Source organism: Heterocephalus glaber, unplaced genomic scaffold, assembly GCF_053883595.1.
Source record: "Heterocephalus glaber isolate CG9 unplaced genomic scaffold, H.glaber_assembly_v1.0 deba00000347, whole genome shotgun sequence".
Taxonomy (NCBI): domain Eukaryota; kingdom Metazoa; phylum Chordata; class Mammalia; order Rodentia; family Bathyergidae; genus Heterocephalus; species Heterocephalus glaber.
The window spans coordinates 16,888,966-16,915,723 of NW_028258143.1; the positions used below are offsets into that span (position 1 = coordinate 16,888,966).

The window sequence follows — 26,758 nt, forward strand, 5'->3', positions numbered from 1 at the left end:
TGTGATTCCAGGTGGTCTCAGATACAGATTTAACCCTTAAAGAGTTCTGGAAGGAACATGACAATATCCTTTCCTGTGTGGGGTTAATTGAGAAATCCTGAGCCAGTGTCTCTCTAAGGACACTGAGATCTGCCTGTGTACAGGAGAGAGACTTTGAAGGCTGTGTAGAGGAGCCTGAGCCTTTTGTTGATCAATTTGAGTTACAACCAGCCCTTGTGAATGAATTGAGTTTATAAGTCAAGGGTCCACTGTATTTAAATCAAGAGTTCAAAATCCCTTTTAGTGAAATGTAAAACTAAATTACAGTCTTATAATACATGTATAAGGAATTTCTATGTGTATATGCCCCATTTTTACTGAAATATTTTTGAAAGATACTTGAGTTAAATGTATATATGTTAATTTGCTTCTGTGTATATGTACACATATTATAAAAGTTGATATATCTATAAATATCTTTCAGTTTATCAAATTATATGTTTTACTCAAAGAAACTATTATTTTTTTTGGTACTGGGCATTGAACTCAGGACCTTGTGCTTGTGAAGCAGGTGGAGGAACCCCTGAACTAAATCCCCAGCTCCAAACTAACTATCATTAAGAGAAAGAAAAGTAAATGTGGATTAAATGATGTTGATGGATAACGTGACACTGAATTTTCAGTATATTTTGAAAACATCATTAACAACTTCCTATGTCACCATTGTTTCCACGAAAATATTTTCAATTTTTGCAGATACTTCTTATGTGAACAAAACAAATAACCTTGAGTGCCCCCCACACACACACACACTATCACCACCACCATCACCAAGCAGAATCTTTTAGTGTGAGCTACCTCTCTCCATCTATTTCCACTCTTAGGAAAGGCCCAGTGTGGAGGCAATATGGCAAGGTGAGATTTAAGAGATTTTTTGTTTGTTTTTGTTGCAACAATACTAAGTGTAAGTGGGAATCCAGAGTGTGAAAATTATAGATCCATCACAAGAACAGAACATCTATAACTAGTGGTGGGTGTGGAGAACAGTACAAAGAGACCCTGGTAAAATAACTAGGGGAAAGATTATGCTGAGTTTTGTGAGTCAAGATGTGGTTTTGCTATTAGTAAGGACCCTCAAAAGAAAAAAGTGGTGATATTTAAGTAATAATTTAAAAGAATGCTCTAGTACATTAGAGATGTATTCTATGGATGTTAACAGAATACAGATACTATTTTGAAGGCTATTGAAATTGTATAGCTAAAAAGATAAGGGTTTGAACTACCACTATATTGATAGAGGGGAAAAGTAAGTGTATGAAGGAATTGTTTAGAGATAGTATGGATGGGATTTGTTGAAAAATTGCTTTGAGGCTTTTGAAAATAGAGACATCAACATTATTTTTAGATGCTATTAATGTGCAATTCTGTTTTTAATACTTTCATGTGATTTTTGACAATAGAATCTCTTTAGGGTTTAGTAGTTATATGTGTATCTTTATACAAGTTTCCCATGTATACCAGTGCAACAGAAATTTTCAAAGGTGTGTTTGTAAAAAGTTAGAGATAAAATTAATAAATTTACATAGAACACAGATATGCAGAGTAATCATACCCTGAAGGTTAAAAGTGTACTCTTTTGAATGTGATTGAATCACTCACAATTTTATGCATTTATTTTTATCCCAAACACTATAATAGCTGCTAAAGACAGAAAAGTTAAATACAAACTATAGAAGGAGCTCAGCTACAATGACTTTACAATCCAATAAAGGGGTTATGCACTAATTAGATGGAATATATTTATGATTTGTGATATGAAATTAAAGTGAGTATAGGAATATAAGAATAAAAATAGCATATTGCATCTATGCTCAAATTTTTAATACATTGACCTATCCCTATTCTGAAAAAGTAATAGAATGCTCCCCTAATGAAAGAGAGTTAAAAGAAGCTGACTGGGCAATGACAGAACTTGAAGGTAGGAGAAATAGCCTCAAACCTAAAACCCTAGAAGCCCTTTAAAATTGTCAGTGTAGCTGAAGCAGCACGGGAAGGAGGAACAGATGAAGGGGGTTAGGGTAGGGAACATAGCATGCTCGTCAACGTGATAAATTTTCAAAATGATCACATTTGCTTTCTGAGACAAAGATGTCTCTACTAAACTTGGAGAATACATTAAAATTATCTCCAGGAGAGGACACTACTATCCTGTTAAATGATCTGGCTTATGACCAAAAGAAAATGGATTTAAAAAGTGGCAGTGGAGGTTGAGAGAGGTGAAAAGATTTGAAAGACAATAAGAAAGAAAATAAAGGAAAAGTAACAAAATGAGAATGGCAATGGGAATGAAAGTTAGAAAAGTGATATAAAGAATAATCCCTGAGAATTTGGTTGTATGGCTCAGTGGATGGGGTGGGGGAGGTTAACCATTGAGATTGCAAATCCTGTCTAAGAACCAGGTTTGTGGGTATGATTGGGGCAAAAATCTACTAAGTTATCTTTAGGAAGTAAGTGGGAATACATATCAAATTGTATTTAGGATAAGAATTTCCCTCATTGAAGTGTTAAATTTAAAAGTTTAAAAGTATTCAAATAGGTGGTTAACATGATTAATGACATCATTATTAACTTCAAAATCGAGAAACATAAGCTTATTCAAAGTCAAATCTGATTAGCTTTTGATTACTCATTACACTTGTTACCCTTTATTAATTTGGGATATGTTCAGAGACGCACTAGATGCATGAAACTCCAGACATTATCAAACCTTACACCTTCTGCTGCAAGATGTTGCTGTCAAATTGAATGCATTTTCTGTTCATGTTTTCAAACCACAAATGTAATGCCTTGTACGTTTGTGGAGACTTGTGCCTAACATATGTTCTTTCTTGGGAAATGTTTCATGTGTACATCACAGGTATGCCTAGTCTTCTATATATTCTATGTCAGAGTCTTCTGTTTCCATTTTGACATTCCTACTAGTTACTTTACTGAAATTGAAGTTCTGACGTTTTCAAATAATATTGCTGAATTTATTTTTCCATTCAGGTTTGTCGATTTTTTACTTCAGATATACTAGATCTCAGTTATTATGACACATATATTTATCATTTCTATAATTTCCTGATGAAATGATACTCTTATCAATACACATGTTCTTTGTCCCTAGTGACAACTTTTGCCTCCATCTGTTTTGTTTGGTGTCATTAAAGCCATTCTATATCCAGATTGCTCATTACTTGCACAGTATATCTTTTCCATCCTCCTGTTTCCAACCTATTACATTTTAACCTAATATATTTAATATAGATCATGTTCTTTGTTAAAAAAATGTATAGTCAGATCATGTTTTTTTCCATTCTTCCAGCCTTCACATTTTGATTAAGATGCTTAATCTACTTACTTTTACTATAATTATTAATAGAGAGGAATTTATACCAGACATTACATATTTGTTTTCTATCTCATTTCAATTTTGTTATTTATTATTTATCTGTTTTTATATAGATATTTTTACTGTGCATTTTACATTCCTGTATTTTTTTACTTTTAAAGTATTTAGTCATCACCAAAAAATTATAACTAGTATCATAATTTAAACTAAATGCATTCAGCATAATACTAAATTAATTTGTAGTGCATAAAATTATTCCAACATATCTCCATTACTTCTGTCTCTTTTGTAGGATTATTGTCATACAAGTTATATATTTGTATAATATGATCCCATCAGCACAATTTTGCAATTATTGTTTATGAAACTATCTTCTAAGACAAGTGGGAGAAAAGAGTTACAAACTAACTGTACTGATGCTCTTTCATAAGATCAATGTAATCACCTTTACCGAGTCTCTGTATTTCTTCAAGTGGATTGAATTTACTATTTAAAGTTGACTTCTTTCATTCTGAATGGACTTCTTGTAGTGTTTCTTATAGGGCATGTTTGATAATAAATCCTATGAGATTTTATCTAAAAATAACTTCTTTATTTTTGAAGGTGTATTTATGTCAATATGAAATTTTTATTGATATGCATTTTCAGTTAATATTTTGAGAATGCTACCCTAATTCTCTTCTGATAACTATTATTTTAGGACATCACTCAACTATTTATTTTTATTGACATTTCTTGTATAGAATGTTATTTTTCTTCTTATTTTCATGATTTTCTTTTTGTTCAAGTTTGTGAATTTGAATATGACTTGTTTATACAAAGATCTTTTGGTGTTTGTTCTTTAAGAAATTCATTGAGCCTTTTAAGTAGGTAAATTCATATTTTCCATCAAATTGAGAAATTTTTACTAATTTTAACTTTCATTTTCTATGCTACATTTTGTTTCAATAAAACAGGAAAGGATATAAGGAATTGTTCTCTTCAGTATAAATAAGTACATATAAAAGTTCATTATGACATTAATTGATGTTCACTGTATTATTGTGACACCCTTATTTCCATTCTGAAAAAAATGGCTTAGAAGACTCTGTCTTGAAGATTATGTATTATTATTATCATTATTTAGGTAATAGGCTCCCTTGTATTAGCTGACCCACAACCACAAATACAGATAATCAGGGGTCTAAAGGTAACTGTATGAATTAAAAGAGATCATAATGAAAATACTACCCCAGCAGCTCTACTGCCTGACATTATGAAACTTTTCTAGCCTACTTCAAACTCCTGGACTTGCCCTTAAATAGTTGTAATTTTTTAAAATTTATACAATTTTTCAAAATGGCCTTCAGAATACAGACATTCTAATTTCATTTCTGATAGTTTGCTGATGATAATTCTAAATAATGAGCTTACTGTAAAGATAAAAAGAAAGAAAGAAAAGCTGAGGGAAAAATGTGTATATTGTATCATCAACTTTAACAAAGTAATAAAGAAGAAAAATACCTAAGATAACTTAACGTCATTATATTTATAGAAATTATACTATAAACATAAGTACTTTTAACTAAAGAAGTGGTAGAATCATATGCAATGCAGTATAACAAAGTTTATTCACATTATTATAAGTAGTATGTTTGTGATTTTGATTTGAAAGGTAAAATATTCTGAAAGATATTCTATTACTTGTAAATATTAAATATTTAATTTTTATATAGTGTAATTTTATACACATATGCACCCTATATGTTAGTTAAAAATCCAATAAAACAAATAAAATATTTTCACTTTATGTCAGCTTTCATAAAGAAGAAAGCATTCTTTTTTATTATAAGTTCTATATCAGAGAATTTTACTGCAATCATTTTTGACATGTTTATGGCTTTCCTTCTTTTTAATGTTTTGGTAATTTCCCACAATATCATTTATATACATTCCTTAAAAATGATAAGAGTTGGACTTTTAATAAATTATAGTATATTTGTGAGAGTAAATATTTTTCTTAATCTCCTCCATTGACATCTATTTAAGACAAGATGATGAAAAATATATGCTAAAAATTGTAAATAATATATTGCACTATCCAATATAGTAGCCACATATGGCTATTTACATTTATTTTTACATTAATTAAACTATATATAGTTAAATATTCATTTCTTCAGTCACAACAGCCATGTTTTATGGATTCAGTAGTCAGATGAATCCAATGGCTACCATATTGGATACTGTAAATACAAAACATTTCCATCATCACAGGGAGTTCTGTTAGGCAGAACTTCATACATAAATATAATAAATTATAATATATTCAAGTATCCTTTGCTGATGAAAAGCATATATATATATATATATATAATTTTACTTGTCAAGTAGCTGTCTAGAAATATGTATGCCTTTATAAACCTTGACATAAAAATATAATATTCTAAAGTATATATACTCATGTATGAATTTGCATCAGGGTGTGTATGTGAATATGTTTAATTACAAGAATATGGTTCATCTATACTTTATTTCATTTAGTAGTGTAGATTTTGAAGATCTTTTTATAAAAAGCCCTTTTTTTTTTCTAATGCCATCTAATGGCTGCATAAGACTCACTTTCATGATGTACTCCCACATATTTATAGTAAAACCTTGATTTGTGAGCATAATTCATTTCAAACCATGTTTGTAATCCAAAGTTCTTGTATATCAAAGCACATTTCCTCATAAGAAATGATGGAAACTCACATGATTCACTCCACACCTCCAAAATATTCATATATAAATTATTACGTTATTACGGCCAGGATTTAGCTCTGTGGTTCCACCACTTGCCTAGCAAGTGCAAGGTCCTGAGTTCGATCCCCAGTACCAAAAATAATTACATTATTGCAATATGATACAAGTTAAGAAATACAAAATATAAAGAAAAAGAAACAATTAATCTGCACTTACCATTGAAAACCTTCCTGGGTTGTGTGAGAGAGACAAGAGAGAGGAGGGTTATTTTATAGGATGACTTTAACTTTCACATATGGAATCATTATTCTTTATTGGCTCAATGGAATCTTTTTTCTTTTTGTCCAACTTTTGTCCAACTTTAACAAGGAACCTATCCAGTGACACTTGATTTTTCCTCCTTTTGAAGATTTCATGAAAATGTGACATTGTGTGGTCATTAAACAGATTCATTGATAGCATTGATATAGCCTCATTCAGGTGGTGCTTTTGTTTTGTATATCCTTTTATTGATACATTTTAGGTATGCAATATAATGACATTCATCACTGGAGATATGCACCTTTACATACTCTCTTGGTTCTTATTTTTTCCCCCTTCCCCTGCCCTCCCTTCAACCCCTCCATCCCTCCCTATTTACAAAGACTTTGTTTCCTTTTTTTCATTGTCTCATATTAATTCCATTCCCTTCTTTACTTTCTCCTACCCCTCCCATTTCCCCTTCCCCTTTGCCCCTTTTCTTCCTATTTCACATTATCTATTATACCTTTTAGTCCTTATTTACACTTTCAGTTTCTCACACTAGAGAAACCATTTGGTATTTAAACATGTGTGTCCTATTTATTTCACTTAAGAGTATCAACTCAATGTGCATCCATTTAGGTATAAATGTCTCTAATTTCTCATTTTTGATGGCTTAAGAGTACTTCATTTTTATTTAAAAAAACACATTTTCTTTATCCAGTCTCCAGTTGATGGGCATTTGGGCTATTTCCAAGTTTCAGCTATTACAAACTGTGCCACTATGAACATGAGTGCATGTATATCACTGTGGTATGATTCTTTTAATTCTTTGGGGAAGATACCCAGCAGGGGAATAGCTGGGTCAAATGGGACTTCTAGTCCTAGTTCTTTGAGGTATCTCCATTCTGATTTCCACAGTAGTTGCACCATTCTACATTCCTACCATCAGTGGAGCAGGGTTCCTCTTTACCCACAGCCCCTCCAGCATTTGTTATTGGTTGATTTCATGATAGCAGCCATTCTTTCTGGAGTGAGGTGGAATCTCAGCATTGTTTTCATTTGCATCTCTCGAATGACCAGTGATATGGAACATTTTTTAATATGTTTATTTGCCATTTCTACTTTTTTGTCTGAGAAACGTCTGTTCATTTCAGATGCCCATTTTTGGATTGGGCCTTTAAATTTGGGAGGTCTGATTTTTTTAAGTTCTTTATAGTTTCGGGATAGTAGACCTTTGCCTGAGTGACTGCCGGTGAAAATTTTTTCCCACATTGTGGATTGTCTCTTTCCACTGCTGGTGGTTTCTCTTGCTGAGGAGAAGCTTTTTAGTAAGAAGAGATCCAACTTGTTGATTGTTTGTGCTAGTTCACGGGCAACTGAGGTTTTGTTCATAAAGTCTTTTCCTACCCCAATGTCAAGAGTTCTACCTAACTTCTGTTCCAGCTGATTCAGTGTTTCTATTTTAATATTTAGATCTTTAATCCATTTCAATTTTAGTTTAGTGCATGGTGAGAGATATAGGTCTAGTTTTAGTCTTTGGCAAGTTGAAATCCAATTTCTCCAGCACCATTTATTAAAGAGGCTATCTTTCCTCCAGTAAGGGTATTTGGCTCCATTGCCAAAGATGAGTTGGCTGAGTGTGTCTGGCGTTGTTTCTGAATCTTCTAATCTGTTCCACTGGTCCTCATGTTTGTTTCTTTGCCAGTACCATGCTGTTTTTATCACAGTACCTTTGTAGTATAGTTTCAAGTTGGGGGTTGTAATACCCCCTGCCATATCTCTGTTACCTAGAATTGCTTTTGCTATTCTGGGTCTCTTCTTGTTCCAAATGAATTTTTGGATTGTTTTCTCAAGGCCCATGAAGTGTGCTGCTGGGATTTCAATTGGGATTGCATTGAATCTATATAGCACTTTTGGAAGTATGGCCATTTTCACTATGTTGATCCTTCCTACCCTGGATCAAGGGATGTCTTTCCATTTTCTGATATCCCCTTCAATCTCTTTTTTCAAAGTGCTATAGTTCTCAGAGAAGAGGTCTTTGATTTCTTTCATTAGGTTGATTCCTAGGTATTTCAGTTTTTTGGATGCTAGTGTGAAAGGAATTGTTTGCCCTATTTCTCTCTCAGTGAGTCTGTTGTTTGTGTAGAGGAAAGCTATTCAGGTGGTGCTTTTCTACAAAAATTTGCACTGTTTCCCACATTTAACATACCTCCTTAAACTCATTTGAAGTGAAGAATTCTTCCACATTTTTCTCCTCTTCCTCTGCAGAGGAGAGGAGATTTCTTCCATAACTTCTTGCTATTGGGAGACAATTACCTACAATTCTGCAGGGAGGGAGAGAAAGAGAGAGACAGAGAGACAGAGACACAGACAGAGAGATCATATTGCAAGACAGAGATCATTTTGTGGAAAACTCACAGAACAAGTTACTTGTAGTACAAGGTTGTACTGTATTTCTTCACTACACATCTGCTATAAAAAGGAAAAAAAATCCTTAGCAATCATATTTAAAATATATTTGTCAGCCAGATTTACAGCAGTAGTAATGATGAGTCAAAGATTTGTTAATTTACATTAATGCATGATATGAAATTGCATTAATCACACCCATCAATAAAATATGATATTACCTATTAGTGTGTTCTTATTGTCACAGGATATTATCAAATATTTTAATGATTATCTATTTGATAGATAATGATAAATAAAATTTCATTGTTATGATTTACAGTTGAGTAATTATAGGCAAGTTTGAAGAATATCTTTTCTATTTGCTTTGACCATTGTACTTTTTTCTGTAAGTTTTTTTCATAAAGTTTTCATATTGGACTTCACAAGTGATACTTACACAGCAAAATCATTTTCCTTAGATATTTTTCCTAGCATGAAACAGTGGAATACTTCATTCACTAACATTTGGAAGGATTTTCTGTTTTTGACCCTCTTTGGAGAACTATAACTCTTACAGGCTGGTCTGAAAGAAAAAAATGAATGTGTGAAATAGAAGAATCAGAAGATTTGTGAATAAATGTCTATAATGAACTCAGCTACCTGTTTAATAAAAGTTCATTTTCCCCATAAGGTTTTATAAATGCAACGTTTAAATGTTTCCTCAGTTTTCCAAATGAAGTGAAATTAAAGATAACAATTTTAAAAATATACAAACTATAGCTTCTTAAAGACTTAGGTTTAATCAGGCTACTATATAGATGTTAAAACACATGCAAAAAGAGATTGATCTTAGCATTTAAATATTTCATTAAAAAGATTAAATCTATAATGAACATTTTTGAGAAAATGAAAATTGCAAGAAATGACTTAGTTTTGGGTCATTAAAAAGCAATTTTAATAAATATCAATTGAAGTGGTGAATATGTAGTTGTGGGACAGCTAAGAAACCATCTGGGTTTGCACTGTGATTATGAGACAAGAAAAGAGAACCCTGTTCTTCTGATCTGTGCATTGGGCTCAAAATGTTGAACTGGAGACAGACACTGAATGATCCTCTTTATCATTCCACTGGATTCGACTTAATTTTATAGGCCCATTTCTTTTTCCAACTAAGCAATAATTGCTATTCCACAGGAAAAGTAAATTTAAAATTACTCATTTTCTTTATTATTGCTCTTTGCTTTGGCAGGAATAAGTCATTTACGATGTCTTTACTTTTAGATGAACACTGACAAGTGAGCAGGAAACAGCTGATCAACTCATTATTATAAATCTTGAGCATGAGTTGACATTTCACCTGCTAATATGTTCAAAAAATTTTGATATTCAAAGCTGAAAACCTGAGCCTTATTATGATTTGGTGTTCAAATAAATTTCACATTCAACATCTTCACTGTCATCATATATAATGTCAGTTTTACTTTTGTTTATATGCTACTGTTGCTATTATAATTTCATTTTGGAACTAAAAGCTACAAACATTTTAACATGCTAAACAATGTCAAGGTAAAAGTGGAGCACACATAGCAAGCAGCATTAGTTAACTAAGAAAATGTTATGTATTTAAAAACTCTTCCAAATCAACTGAAAAGTGAACCAAAGATATAAATGGACTTTAACAAAAAAAAATGTATTGTTGAGCAATAAAGTGCTTCACATAATGTATAAACAGAAATATTTACCCAGAAGGTGATAGTAGTTTCCAACTATCATATTGGCAGAGTTTAATGCTGCTATTACCAAGCATTGCAGATTCCCTTAGACATTGACAGCAGGAGTATAGTTTATCTTTCACTTTGGGTGAAACTTGCCATTTTTGTGAGGTAGAACATTCACATGTGCATCCATCCACTGGTTTCTTATATCCTCTCCAGGTATTCACCAGAACAAACAACTGCACATGAAACAAGAATAAGAATGTTTAATTAGTCACAGTTGCAAACAACCAATGATATCCTCAGCTGTTCTTAGAAGCTAAAATAGAAATTTCTCTGATAATAGAAAATAAAGAATGACTTTGAACTTTGGATCATTAAAGTGTGAGTTTAGTAAAAGACAATTTTAAAACTAATGCACTATATAAATGAACTTTAGGCCCTTTGGTTTCAGACCAATGTCTAGCTCAATTTGCTTTTCTACATGTAGTTTTGCCTATATGACATATTATCTAACCTTAGTTGGTTCTGAACTTTCAAAAAAGGCATCAAGGAGTCCATGACCTTCTTTTATTTCCCTTTCACTATTACTCAAAATTCCATTACTAATTCTTTTTTATTTGCATTTAAGACATTTCACTTATTTTCATGGCAAAATATTCCCTTATTTTTTTATTTTGGCTGTGCGAGGAATGGAACCTAGAGCTTTGCATGTGCTAGGGAGAGAGTATTCAGTTTTCTTCATGTGATGTTCATGGGTAGATAGCTCCCTTTCTTTGCATATATTTCAATATACCTGTTGTCTGATCATATTCAAATTTAACTGGTAATCCTATATTTTATTTGCTAAGTGTATTAAGATTGACATTTTTTTCAAAGGACAAAAGTTATGATTAACCAATTTAAAGACAGAAAATCAAAAGGAGAAAGTAGATATCAATTATGATATAATAGAGGAAAACAGAATATATCTGCCATAAGTAAATATATTTTTAGTTGCTAATTTCTGCTTCCCCTCATTCTGTTGAATTAATAATGGAAGTGTTAGCAACATAAAACAATAAACAACTCTTTGAGCCATAAGAAAAATTGATTAGCTCTCAAGAAGATTTATTCTTTAAAGCACTATTATTTTTGTTTCTTTCATCAAAAAATGTTTAGCCATTTTGAAATTTTAATTTTTATATCAAATAAATATTAGTCATATTTCCCTTATTTTATGAACATGAAAATTACAAAATTCACATAACAATATTCTTTTTTATACTATATATATATTTCTTGTCTATAAAATCATATTAACTGAAATATTTTAAATACATATATTTTCAAATATTAACTACATGATTTAGTTTTATGAACTCGTACCCTCTAAATTTGGTTCAGAAGATGCAAATAACAAGAATGAGTTGAGATATTTTGCTACGGGGCCAGGGCCACTCCACTGAATTCACTTTATTTTATAAGAATCACAGAAACACAGTTTTTAAAGATCATTATGAGGAAACTGACTCAAAAATTGTATAGTATTGGTATGTAAGATTTCCATAGGTTTTGCATTCTTTTCATATGATGTATTATTTAATGTAGTATACTTTAATGTGACCACATCATTTAAGAAAAAAAATATTTGAAATATATCAAGCACTGAGACAATTTGAAGAGTCATTAGATCAGCACAAATTAAACTTCAAAGAAATAATTTGCATACCCAAGTAAGTTATAATATCCCTTTCTTTAGCTAGAGATTTTCTAGATTATTGATGTTTTGTAGTTGAGAAAAAATTGTTTCTCTTCAAAGTCACCTGCTCTGTGCTATTTTTATGCTATTTATAGATTTCAGTGAAAATTAATTTTCAAGTTCTATTAAAAATAAAAATTATCTTTTAAATATTTTAATGTGTGGCCTAAGATCTAAATAAATAGAATATTATTTTGACTATTCGTGGCTATTGAACAACGAAGATCTATTCAGATACTTACATTGTTTATTAGTTACTGATTTAATAATATTAAAAATCAACCAGTTATTCCATGGTATTTTCTCTACTTGATTGTTTTATAAAATATTCCATTAGCAATAAATTGTGTAGTATCAAGGATAACACAACAGAGAAAGACTTTCTATCATGTTTATACAACACAGATGTTGCAGGCATCAAAAAATATAATTTGATCACTATCTTAAGTAATTGGGTTGCCAAGAAAAGAGAGCATGAAAAAAATATGCAATAAAACTTTTGATTTTAAAATTTTCAGCATATAAACACATTTAAGTCTGCAGAAAACAAATCATAGCTTTGTTTAGGGATACAAGGTAAAAGCCTGTGTGTTTCCCTCTCTCTCATTCTCCTTGTCTGAAGACGTGGAGAAAGAGAATCCACCTTTGGCAGCAAACCATGGCTGCAGTTTGAACATTTTACTTTCCATATTCTTTTACCTTTCCATTTTTTTCTTTCTTAACTGAATAGTAACCCTTTTTTTCTTCTCCAACTTGCTTAAAATCAACTGGCTTTCTAAAATGCTCCCTTATGTTTAAGATATGAAATTAGAGTATTTATGGACTGTGTTATAAAAAACTTGTTCATAGTGGATAGTTAATTACATATTTTAAAAATTAATATTTTCTCTTTATGGAATTAGAAATGGGTTTTATAAATATTTTTGTCAATTATTAATAAACTAGTAATGAGATTGGGTAGTGAAGGAAATTGTACCCAAATGAATTAAACATAATGGGATTGTTTATCTACTTGTGTGTGCAAGCCATGTGCTTACGTTAAAAGAGCTTGCTGAGGTAAGTTGAGGGAGCAGAAGCTCGCAGGGTCCATAAAGTCATCCTTTATTGTTCTCATCATTCTCTACTTAAAATGTGTGCATCTAGACTTTTAGGCATAGAAAGTTATTCAACCGACCCCTCCTCCCTAGACCTAGTCTTTCTTTTCTTTTTTGTAATTAGAAATGGCTATAAATATTTTTATCACCAGGTTGTTTTAGAAATTTACAGTGATATTCTTTCTGTATACACAGTTACTGTGCTTCTGTCTATTCTCAATTTTAAGGCAATTAAATCCTTAGCAAGTATTCTAATTTTAATTCCACACCCTATTCTCTTGCTCAGTTATTCAGCCTCAATTCACACAAGTGCATATTTTGTATTTTCTGTCACTCTGACATTTAAGTTTGTGTTTAATGATTTCTTGCCGTCATCTTTAATATCTGACATCTTGGAACACCATCATTATCCTATTTCTACCTCTACTTATAATGTTTCTGACAACAGTGAATCATTGCAATGAAGCTTTTTAATGGGGACATTATGGAAGCAATAAAAGATGTAAATTGCAGCTCCAAACAACCTAGAAGAGTGATCACGAAACAGTCATCAATTGTTAGATGAACTTCATGTATAATAATATACATGTGAGGTCAGATGAATCGCTTCAGCTAAGAAGGATAGGAAAAGCTTAGAGAAGGAGAATTAGAATGAGATTTTAATGAAATACAATCTGACTAAGGAGAACAGAGACATGAAAGTATGGCAGTAGGTGGACTGAGCTGATCAATCATACAGAGAAAGAAAGTATGTACATTTCAAGAATAAAAGTAGCAAATGGTACTAATAATAATTGCTGTGTTATTGTCTCACCCTAGTAGAGCATGGTGATTGAGGAAGTTTGTCCCTTGTCTTTGAAGGTGGGGATAGATTCTCATTGAACATAAAGTTTTGTCTAATATTCCATATAACTGATCAAATATGAGGCTTTCAGATAACTGAAACTCCAGGCTTTTGAACATTTATTATTGGATGTCTTACAGCGACCAGTTCGCTCTTTCAAGGACCTTCATTTATCTGTCTTATAATATAAAACAAAAATGTTTCATTTATATCAAAGTCTCCTGAACATGTCCTCTCTTCTTTCTATCCTTAATTCCTCCTTAACTTTTTGACATTACTTGGATAGGTTGCTCTGAAATCCTTCAGGCAGTTATGATGACCTCAAGGTATCCTCAAATAGAGCTCAATTTCCAATCACTGGCCAAAGTAAAATTCTAAAAACAGAGTTGATTTTGCACCTTCCTTTGCTATAGATTTCACCATTCATGCACACAGTGACCAGCTTTGCCACATTCTCATTGTTAATAATGCATACACTATTAGTATTACTGGTTGTCCATTGCACTACTTCCCACCTTCCTAGAAATCTTTTAAAGTTATTTGTACATTTTCTGCAGGTTATTCTCATAACATAGTGTATAATTTCACTTAACTGGAAAAGAATGGGTCATAAAACTCTGACATGTAATCAAATATATGAAACTATGTATTTCTCTTCTTAAAACCTCATATCATTTTCTTCCTTCCCATTATCAATCATTCTGTCAATTATTACTTTAGCAAAAATTAACAGGAAGTAGATGCTCCTCATACATATTTAAATCCTAAGAAGTACATACTCCCCGTACATATTTAAATGTTTACATATACAATCATTTTAATTTAACACTTTGACTTCTAGCTTCTCTTGAAAAACGTTGAAAAAGTAGTAATACTATATACACTTTTCTGAAGGAAAAAAAAAAAAGACTACCTAGACCTGAGTGGTTATTGTCCATTTTAGAAAGCCTACCTACTTTAAATTCTCAGATAGCTTCATACTTACTCTAAATATTTATTCTCTGAATACATTCAGGTTTTAGAGATGTGCTCTACCCTGGGCTACAGAGAGCCATGATGTTTGTCTTATTGTGCTTAATATGGGATGGAAAGCATTGTAGTAGACTTTATTTCCCAGTTTGAAGTCTGCAGTGGTGCTTGTCATGAAATGAATGTTCAGTGAATGAATTTGGTAGAATGGAATGACCCATGCAAACAAGACTGCCACAAAACATCCCCCAAATGTCCGAAAGCATGCACATGTTTTTCAACTTGTTCAAATGTCTTGTTCTTCTTGCTTAACTGGTCTGGTAAACCACCTGCATATTTTCCCTCTGTTTTACTTGCTTTACCTGGCATTATTGGTATTTATAGACAATAAAGTTCATGCACTTAATGCCCTCTGGACTCTGTTTAGTGTCAAATATTCACTGCTAGGCATCATTGCTGAATATGGGTAATAAACACACACACAGAAAGTATTTCTGCTTCCTTTTATTTCAATAGTAATTAAGTTGTTAAATACGCAGGTAATATGATTGCATTGTTGGCAAAAATCAACTTCCCAGAACACTAATTTGAGAACATCAAGTCGAAACTCAGCCAGACCTATACTAATATCTGCAATTAGGGTCAATGTTGACCAAGAGGTCTCTTGAAGCTGCTAGAAAGAATGAGGTCCCAAGATTCAGTGAATAACAATATTAATGGATTATATTATGAGGACTCCCAATGTCCCTTAACTAAATCCCAGAGTGAGTTTCTGACACTGTTATTACCAAGAAGTCTCTGCAGCACCAGTTTTCTGCAAAAAACTCTAAATTCAGAGACAGTTCAACAGCTCAAGCCCCTGAAAAGATACTTTGAAAGATTCCCAGTCTGTATGCTGCATAAGCTGGAGAAAGATAGTGATAATTAATAAAGTGCCAGACTGGATAATTGTAGGAACTGTAAAAGATACTAAAATGTTGTTACCGGAGGCACAGACACACCTGTGAAAGTGTGAAGTTAATTTCTGTGAAGAACATCATGTGAGTGTGCACAGGAACAACGGTGGTGAGAGTTTTTTAAATAATTCAAACTTAGGCAGGGATGTTCTCAAAGAAGAAGGAAAAAAATCTGCTGGTGAGATAATTCAAGGCTATGAAAGGAAGCCTTCCTGGATTCTAGTTATGCTTGCTTTTCTTGACTTTGAAAAAAATGTAATCACAATAATATTAGTTTCTTAGTGCCCATAGGGTAGGATAGAAATGATGACATTGTCCTCTTTAACAAATTTTTAAATAGCAATAGGCTTTTTGATACTGTTCTCTTTCATCCTATATACTGTAGTGCTGGGATAGATGGCCCCATATCCTCAAAATTGCTCTAGATACACCATAGACTAACATCTATAAAATTTCATTGTAAAATAAATTAATCAGAGAGACAGATAAAGAGAGACAGAATGAGTAAGGAGAATATCTGTCTCACATGATTCCCTTGAAGAGTACTGATGATTGTTGGTAAATACAAAGTTCATATGAATTGCAGATTAAATACTAGATGACTAATAAAGGGTAGCTGCTAATGTTATTGTTCTTATTTCTATTATTGTTGAAATGAGTTTTCTAAAAAATGAAAACCAAAAACATTCAGAAGAATTATTGCCAGTGATCACTCTGACTTCTTGCCAGATGAATTATATATAGATTGCATGAATCAATACATGTAGGCAAATCATCCAAATATTTTCACTGCCATTTGATGCCATGTCTCCCTGCCATTCTGTTCTCTTTGCATATCTGGCTCATGGGTAAGAAACTCTGTCATTCAATAACAGTTCTCTGATAATATTAAATAAAAATTACAAGATGCTTTTGTGTTGCATAAGACTTCTGCACTTGAATCCAACAGATCAGATTAAATTTAAAATCTTGTCAATCACTCTAAAGTTCCAAACCAAAAACTTACCTCTTTATTTGGTGTTGTTAGAACCAGGAGAACTGAGATACCAGATTTCCAAAAAAAGCCAGTTCAGTTGTCATGAAAATGAAGTTTGTTCTCTTTGCCTTAATCTTTACACATGGAAAAGTGACCAGCAATAATCTAATGTTAACTAGTAAGTTGTATTTCTATTGTTCTGTGTCTCTATCTATTCCTGATATACATGAAAAATAAATGAAAAATGAACAAACCATTTATTTTGTTCTTTGTATCTGATCTTTTTAGCCCATTTTTGTCTATGAAAGGAAACTCTTCTCAGTGCACCAGAATTGTTCTATTTTATTGAATGAAATGTTGCCAATTAACATTTTTAAATTGTTGTGATTTTGTTCTTTGAAAATATCAAGTGTCTTGTAACTGAATTTAATTCTGACACTGGTTACTACACTACATAATTTAAGGGGCTCAGTCTCACCATACACCTCATTTCAGATGCTGGAAGCTAATTCCAGGTGCCAGGGTTACCTGCACTCTATCCAACTTAACTATAAAGTGGGTCAATCCCATTACTCATTAGACTGATTATTCCTTTAGAATGACTCATACAGCTGAGGAAAGAGGGATATTTGTGATTCCTCATTTATTATAAGAGATACAAAATAACAACCACAGGAACAGTTATCCATGATGATGTCCAGAGTGACACTGAGCACCGGAGTCACTGTTTATTTGGAGGTGAGGTACTTCCTTCTCCTAGTAAGTTGATATGCTCACCAACCAAAAGCTCCCTCAAAAGTCAATATGCAGAGTTTTGAGAGTATTGTTTTGTTTTGTTTAACCAAAGTGTCATTATTGGTCATGATTGATATTTAAATCACTGGCAACAAGGTTGAATTCAATCTTCTCCCCTCTCTGTTCTTGGGTGGAGTTGAAAGTTCTAGCTCTGTACTGACATGGTTTACATGGTCTAGTGACTGGGTCTCACCCTGAAGCTATAAATTAGTCTTCCTATTGCAAATAATTCTCTTATATCTAATTACCATAATTTTCTTGTATTTTTAAAGTTTGCTATGAATAGCAAAAAGACATTTTTTATAATTTGTGAAATTGCAACAACTTTTAGACCTCTGTACCAGGAGCATGCACAAAGAGCATAAATAGTTTTTATTATGCTACTCAAACTTTGTGAAAATTAATTAGACTAAATTTCTTATCTTATTCATTGTGTTAGGATCCCAGATAAGAGAGAGAGAAAGAGAAAGAAAGAAAGAAAGAAAGAAAGAAAAAAAGAAAGAAAGAAAGAAAGAAAGTTAGTTGACTTCAGCTTTTCTGGTTTTAACTGAGAGTAGACTATGTATAAAATTATTTAATAATGTACAGTATTTTTTGCATATACTGAGTTTGCTTAAAGTACTCATATGATTTATTTATTGTTGTTTGTATTTTATATTCTCTTCATGATGTATTAATCTGATTTGCTTGGCTTCTCTTTGCAGATGAATTATACAAATACCTCTTTTTCACATACAATCATTTCTCTACCCTCAATATATCTCTCTTTTATTTTGTATTTTAAAATCCTTCTGTTTCTAGGTCTGTTCAATTATTAAACTGTAGGTTAAAAATCAGTCAGGCACAGTGTAGTAGGAGTTGTTCTCTGGCATCAAATGCAATCATTTATGTAGTCATGTTTTAACCTGTTTTACTCTGGGAGTTTCCTATAAAAACAGTCTGCCTTTAATGTGTCTTCTTTAAATATAAATAGTCAACTAGAAAGATCATAAAAGCACAGACAGAAAATTATGACACACAGTATGTCAATTTATCTTTCTCTTTTGATTAATTCGACATGCAAATATAAAAGTATTCTGTTACGTAAAAATTTTAGTGAGCCTTTAACTTTTTCTTAATAAGAAAAGTATTAACTTACTTTTTTTTCTTTTTTGTGGTACTGGGAATTGAAGCCAGGGTCTTGCACATGCCAGACACATGCTTTATCATTGAACTACAGCCCCTGTTCCATTTTATTTGTTTCTTTGTTTCATTTTAAAACAATCTCCCTAAGTTGTACAGACTAGCCTTGAACTTGTGATCTACCTGCCTCAGCCTCCTGAGTAACTATTACAGGGGTGTACCACTGAACCTGGCTTTAAATTTCCTTAAAATATAGCATATATAAAGATATATTGGATATTTTTTCTACAGAATTGCCTGATGTGACCTATTCAATTTTTTATTCATTTATGCAATCATAGATATACTCATTCATGTGCATGTATATAATAAGAATGAGACTATCCAATTTATGTTATAAAAATATATATATGTACTAATTTTCCTGTTATTCAATTGAGATAATTGTTCATTTGTTTTCTTTTGCATTTTCTTGAAGGTAACCTTCAAGGCATCAAGATATTCAGTTTCACCAGATTTAAAATATGTCCTCTTGGCCTATGATGTAAAACAGGTAAAAGAATATTCTTCTTTGAGAAAAAAATATTTGTGATGCATTAAGGTGATAATTCATAATTTTATTTACCCATCTACTCAACTAAGGAAAACTTTATGTATCCAGTAGCTACAGGGAGACAGTCATGGCCACACTATATGAGGAAGGGTTAGGAACAATATCCTTTTTCCATCCCTGGCTAACAAGTGCCTGCAACAATCTCATGGGTGCCCCTTGTGAATGTCTCAGAGTTTAACAAATTCAAAAAATGGATACTTTTGAAATTTGCAGGCTAAGGTTTACTTCATATTTGAGTGTCACCCTTAAGTAGATAAGGGACTTGTCTACTGGCTGTAATCTGAGATGCATTATGTTTGTTGAGAAGGGACTGATGAAATGTTGTTCTAGATTATTGGCAATGGACTGATTGGAGATATTTAAATGTAAACTTTGTAGTTGTAGACAGTTCAGCAAGTGGGGGAAGCCATGAAATTAAATCTGAACAAATAAAATAGTCTAATTGCAATTAGTATTTTATTATTCCATTTTAGCTCCAGAGTACAACTAGACCAATATGTATAGTTGTTGAGTATTTACATAGATATAATTTGGACTAGTTAAAAAGCAAAGTAAATGTTGGAAAGGCAATTGAACGGATTAGTCTCCATAGAGAGTAAATGATTGGAAATCATTCAAGAAAGTTTTGTGAGCTTTAAAATGCACAATAAAAATTTATGGACTTAAGGCAGGAGGTCTCACATAGGCTTTGAAAACCTTTGAATGCAATTAAATTTCACAATTCAAAAGACCTGCTATTTGCTGATTTTAGATTTTCTGGAATATAGATTTGCTAGAGGAGGTTGTATTTTTACTTAAAATAATTAAATTACAATAAAAATGATGTAATGGAAGATTATAATGAAAGGCATCCTTTCCTTTTAAATATCTTTACCTTTTTTCTTAACTTCTTTGTGTTATCTGTACTCATAAGTTTTGTAAATCATTTCTTATAATAAGAAAAATATTGACTTTTATAAATAAAAATATTGAAATGTCAATAAATACCATTATGAACCTGAAAAAAATTAAATTTAAAAAGATTGCTCTCTTAAATTGACAATGAACTTTTAAAAAATCATATATCAGTCCTTATAATAATCAAGACTAGAAGTGGCAGCAAGAGAGATATAAAAATTACCGAAAGAGAATATTGAGTTCAGAAATAGATTTACACAAAAGTGCCTGAGTAATTTTTGACAAAGTTGTAAAAGCAGTTCAGTGAATGAAAGATAGTCTTCAACAAAAGTGCAAGAAGAATTGGATGTCTGCAAGTCACCTCCCTAAAAACAAACACACAAAAAACACACACTGTACACTCAAAACAAATAATACCATGGTGACCTTAGCTTCACACTTTATACAAAAACGTCAAAATTGATCGTGAATTTAAACATAAAATGTAAATCTCAAAACGTTAGGGAAAGAAATGACAAAAAAAAAAAATCTTCAAAATCGCAAGCTAGGGAAAGAGTTCTTAAATTGTACAAGAAAGAATATTCCATTGCTCTGTGAAAGATCCCACTGTAAGAATGAAAATATAAGCTACAGGCTAAGAAAACATGTTTGCATCTCACATATTTGATAAAGAATCAATGTTTATATATAAAAAAATTCTCAAAACTGAACACTTAAAAGCAATAACAACAACAAAGCAACTATAAAATCAGAAACTGGACCCAGACATTAAGAAATATCTCCCTGGAGAGGCTGTATAGATGACCAGTCAGCATATGAAAATATTTTAACATCATTAGAATAAAGTCAGAGCAAGCTAACCCCACAATGGAAATTCACTGTATACCTATAGAGATGACAAAAATAGATAGATAAATAGAGAGATAGATACTGATATGGATATAGATAGATATAGAAAAAGACACAGACATAGATATAGACATAATTATAGTTATATGTAGCTATAGATGCAGGTCCAGATACAACGGTAGCACCAAATAATGGAAAACATGCTGCTGGGAATATATGATATAGCAACTGTAGAAGATTTTTTGGTAGTTTCTTTAAAAACTAAACATGCAACTACTATCCAACGTGGCATTGCACCCCAAGACATTTATCCCAAATAAATAAGCACATGTTCACCTGAAACCTGTGTACAGATATTTGTAGCAGCTGTATTTTGAATAGCCAAAACTTGACACAAACCCATATGTTATTTAGTAAATAAATGGTTAAAATGGGGTACACTTATACAATAGCGTACAATGCAGAAATAAAAGTGAACAAGTTTCTCATTCATGCAAGGACTTGAATGAATCTTCAAGAGTACATGGGGTTTAAAAACTCAATTCCAAAATCTGATTGACTGTATAATTCCATTTATATAATGTTCTTGAAATGAGAACATTATATAAATGGATAAGAGGTAATAGCCTTGATGGGATGAGAAGAGATGTAGAAGCGACTTTATTTTCTGGAGTACTATAAGTCTTGGTAGAGAAAGTATTCTTTATCATGCCTATACAAATGTCAATCTGTTGATTTGACATCTTCGACTATAATTTTAAGATGTAACTACTGGTTTCATTCAGTGTTATTTTTTTACAAACATATATGAGTCTACAGTGAACTCAGCATAAAATTTTCCAATTGTTCAAAAGTTAAAATTGAAGAAAATTTCCTAAAATGAAATTTTAGATATATAAAAATCAGTTCAATTTATTTCATCAAAAGTATAAATTATGCACACTCTTTGATTTTTTTACCTCACATAATTTACTGAAGAGATGAGAAATATTTTAATGACCATTTTTATGTTTATACATTTATACAAATCTGATATAGTTTTCAAAGATTTATGAACGAGAAAGCTTAAAAATAGAAAAAGGTCATTTATTAAACAAATGAGTATTATTAGTTTAAGTGCTTTTTCATCCCTGTCAGGCTAATAATTTTCAGGGTTTTTTTCTAATTTTCAGTACTTGTTTATGTCAGCTTATCCCAGATAGAACCATTTAATAACCATCTTGCAAGCATAAAAAAATGAACTTGGTTTTTCATCTTTTATTTAAATATTAAATTTTGGCAATTAGATTTGTCTTTTAAGAAAAAAATGTGATGTATAAAGTATAAAAGTTGGTTGACTTTGGACATTTATGTAAAATATGTCAAAATTGTAAGAAAGCAGAATTAACAAAAAATCCCTATAGACCAATTTTCATATCTTCATATGCATGTTTAACTTTGAAAAAAGTAAGAATATTTCATGAAAAAATTCTCTGGAAGTGAGAGGAAGCTTTCATTTTAATATAAAATAATCAAACTAAATTTCTCAGCCCTACACAACTTCTCATTATTTATTTTTATTAATTATCTATCATATGCAAAGTATTGAACTAGATATTATGCAAGATATGTGTACACATGTGTGTGTGTGTGTAGAATTGAACCTCCTTCTTCAAGATGTACACAATTGGGAAGAGGTCCTATAACTAAAACATGAGTATTTATCACATTGTATGATTTATTGTATGATGTATGATATAATATATATCTTAACATCAAAGAGAGAAAATTTCCACTCTAAGTAATTGAAAGAAAAGCATATTTAGGCTTTGAAGAAAAGGAAAATATGAATATGAAATATTCCAGGTTGGCAATCATTGTGGAACTGCAGGGAAACGGCACTGTCATTAAGGGAGAGAAGCCAGCTAGACTAGCACACAGGTGGACAATTTAGAAGAAAATAACAGCCCAAGTATATAAGAATGTCACTATACAGTTTATACTAAGAAAAATTTGGAAATAGTTTTAAAGTAAATGTATACCCTGGTACTTTTTGTGTGTGTTTATGTGTCTGGGTACACAGACACAATGGCTATTAACAAAGATGAGGAGAAAAACAGTCACAAAATCCAAACACCCAAATGCACCCATTAAAATTAATTATTTTGATGTATGTTATTCCTTTTGTTCCTCTTTATTTATAAAAGTAAGGAAATAAGAATTATCATGTATTAAGCATTGTATTAAAGAGATGCTATTATCCTGATTTTAGAGAGGAGAAAAAGAAGTCTCAGAGAATCTGGAAAATGAAAGATCAGACAGATTTAGAAATAGATCCAAATTATTTTAAGTAGGAAAGAATAGCTGCACACTAGTGAAGTGCTTTGTACTGATTTAGTATTTATCTTCATTCCAAGGCACATTGACCGAACCAGAAAAACTCAACCAAAAGGTTGGATTCCAACAAAACACAGATTATCTTATTGATGGACGTGAGCTCTTTCAAAATATGTTTCATATTTTTAAAATGTTTTGAGGGCTTCAGACATAGCTCAGTGTTGCAGCACTTGCCTAGTGTGCATGAGGCCCTGAGATCCTCATGGATTCTGAATAAACAGATGCAGTATATTTTAATGCACTGAATTTTGTATAATACAAAATTAACTATTCTAAAGTATATAACTGAGTGGCATTTAATAAATTCAAAACATGTATAATCACCAAACTGTACCCATCTCCAATGCATTTTATTTGTTTGTTTAGTTTTGATACTGGTGCTTGAAAAGAGGATTTTGCACATGCTAAGCATGTTCCCTGACGGTAATTCACACCTCCAACCCGACAGCATTTTAGTTCTCTGAAGGAAAACCTCCTACCCTTCCACTAGTCATTCTCCAGTCCCTCTTAACCCACACTCTGGTAACTACTAATCATATTTCTTCCTATAAGAATATACATATTTTGGATATTTCATAAATGGAATCATGCAATATGTGACCTTTTGTCTGGCTTCTTTCACTTAACATCATGTTTTCAAGGTCTAACTATTTTGTAACATATGGGTCCTCATTCCTTTTTGTGATTGAATACCTTCCATTTTAATTATGTAGCACTATTTGCTTAACAGTTGAAGGGCATTTGTGATTTTTACTCATTTGGGCACTTATGAATAGTGTTGCTGTGAACATGTGTATACAGTAACATGTGTTATTGAGTATCTGTTTTTCACTTTGGGGGTTTATATTCAGACTGAAAATAAACATAGGTGCTTTTTTGCACTACACTTACATTGTGCCAAAGTCTTTATATGCATACCCTTAATTCTTAAAACTTCTGTTTGTAGCATCTGACTCAAATCTAATTTTATTGGAGAAAATACAGAGCTTAGGGGATTCTCCAAATAGTCTAATGTAAACAGGGGTTGAAAACTTTTTTCTTGGAATAGAATCTCACAATGTCTAGGCTCAGCAAGGTAGCATCTACATAAGATGAACACTTACTAGAAAAGAAAAATTCCCTCACCTTCAACCAGATTTCCTGAAGCAGCAGCTTTGGGGTTAATCCCAGAAATCTTGTTTAACAAGATCCCCAGTGATTGTGATGCATGCTCAAGATTGAGAACTACTGGTTTGGAGGAACTGATTGAGTGAAGCAGCCAGAACCTATCCAGGAACTGGATAAAGGTTTTAAAATAAAATTATTTAAGAAAGGTAATCCACTACTTTTTTCTTAAGAGCTTCAAAATCATTTCCTCCTGTCTTGTAATGTCCAATTAGTTCTTTCTGACCTTGGATAGTGATCTGGCCAAATTTATTCTTCCAGGTTGATGCTTAATCTGTGGAGTTACAATTAAAAGTGATGAAGTGAAATAAATACGACACACATGCATAAATACCACATAGCTTCTCTGGTGTGAGAAACTGAAAGTGTACATAAGGAACAAAATGTATAATAGCTAATGTCAAATAGGAAGAAAAGGTACAAAGGGGAAGGGGAATTGAAAGGGGGAGGGGAAAAGAAAGAAGGGAAAGGAAAAAATATGAGAAAAGGAAAAAATGGAGACAAATTCTTTGTAAATAGGGAGGGGTGGAGGGGTTGAAGGGAGGGCAGGGGGATGGCGAAAAATAAGAACCATGATACATCATGTAAAGGTACAAATCCCCAATGATAAATGTAACTGTATTGTATACCTAAAATGTACCAATAAACTTAATGAAAAAAAGAAGTGGCAAACTGAGGATATGCATGGAATTCGGAGCAAAATGTGTTTTTACAACCAAATTATTCATGTTTAAATTTTCATTGACTTGCAACATACTCACAAGAACTTGCACATACCATGAGGATAGCTTCACATATACATATAAACTGAATACATACATGCTACCAACACCAAGATTAAGGAGCAAAACTTTGCTATGCTCCCTTCCAGTTATTCCTACCACAAAGGACTACTGTCTAAAGTCTTAACAGCTTACATTTATACCTATTCTCATATTTTATATATAATTTATACATTGTAAATTTTTCTGTATCTTCTGCTCAACCAGTGTTTGCAAGGCTTACCCATATTTTTCAATACTTGCTTGGTAGATTGTTCATTATTATTATGACTGTGTAGTAATTCATTTCATATATCACAATTTACCCTCTCTAATGTTGATTAGACTACAAAAATGTACACGTGAATAATAGATTCTTGTGTTTCATGATTTCTCTGAGTATTCCTTTTTGCATGTGTTACTCTGCATCTTCTTTGGTGTCTATTTCTGAAAGGGATTATATAAGAAGGAAGAAACATTTGCCAAGCAATCAAATTGTGCCACAAACATGAGAGCTGTGTTTATCAACAAAATTTCCCATAGTTCCTGCTTTTTTGGCTACTAATATATTTTACAGAGGAGAAAGAATTAGGGATGATAACTTGCTTACTCAAGGACTTTTTCATAGTGGGAACTCCATCCCGTTCTTGTTTTTTTTTAATTACACCAACATTTTGAGAAAACTTCCTACCTATCTTCACAGATTTATTCTGTACTCTGATATAACTGTTTTTTCATTTAGTTGTAATCATATCAATGGGTTTTGATTAGTTGGAAGAAAAAAGAAATTTGGATTACATATATTATTTCTAATACACAGATAACATTTATCATACTCTTCCTCTAGTATTTTGCTGTTCCCCATATCAGAATAAATCGTATCTCTCTTATTCCATGTCATGTACTCAAAGAATTTGAATCATATATATTTGAATGAGTTTAGAATTATTAATCCATTGAATGATTTGTTACAAGTCAAAAAGTCAACATTATTTTATACATAACATATTTTTAAAGATAAACATAAAGTAGAAACAAATATTTAAAACTTTTATAAACTAATTTTTTTCACAGCTTTCTTACTGGTTAGATTTAAAATACATGTTAAGCAGACCCATTAATTGTTTTACATGGCCAGTGTCTTTTGTATTATTT

The 26,758-nt window shown here is 31.8% G+C and overlaps 1 protein-coding gene across 4 annotated transcripts in view; it reads left to right on the top strand.

Moving 5' to 3' along the window:
• Dpp10 (dipeptidyl peptidase like 10) overlaps nucleotides 1-26,758 on the top strand; it is a 1,332,172-nt gene that overhangs the window by 1,019,406 nt on the left and 286,008 nt on the right. For 3 of the 4 annotated variants that reach the window (XM_004836090.4, XM_004836089.3, XM_004836091.3), the window contains exon 5: nucleotides 19,422-19,496. The exons of the other annotated variant lie outside the window; for it this stretch is intronic. In XM_004836090.4, coding sequence (XP_004836147.1) covers nucleotides 19,422-19,496 — 75 coding nt within the window. The remainder of the gene's footprint in view (nucleotides 1-19,421; nucleotides 19,497-26,758) is intronic. 4 annotated transcript variants of the gene reach the window in all.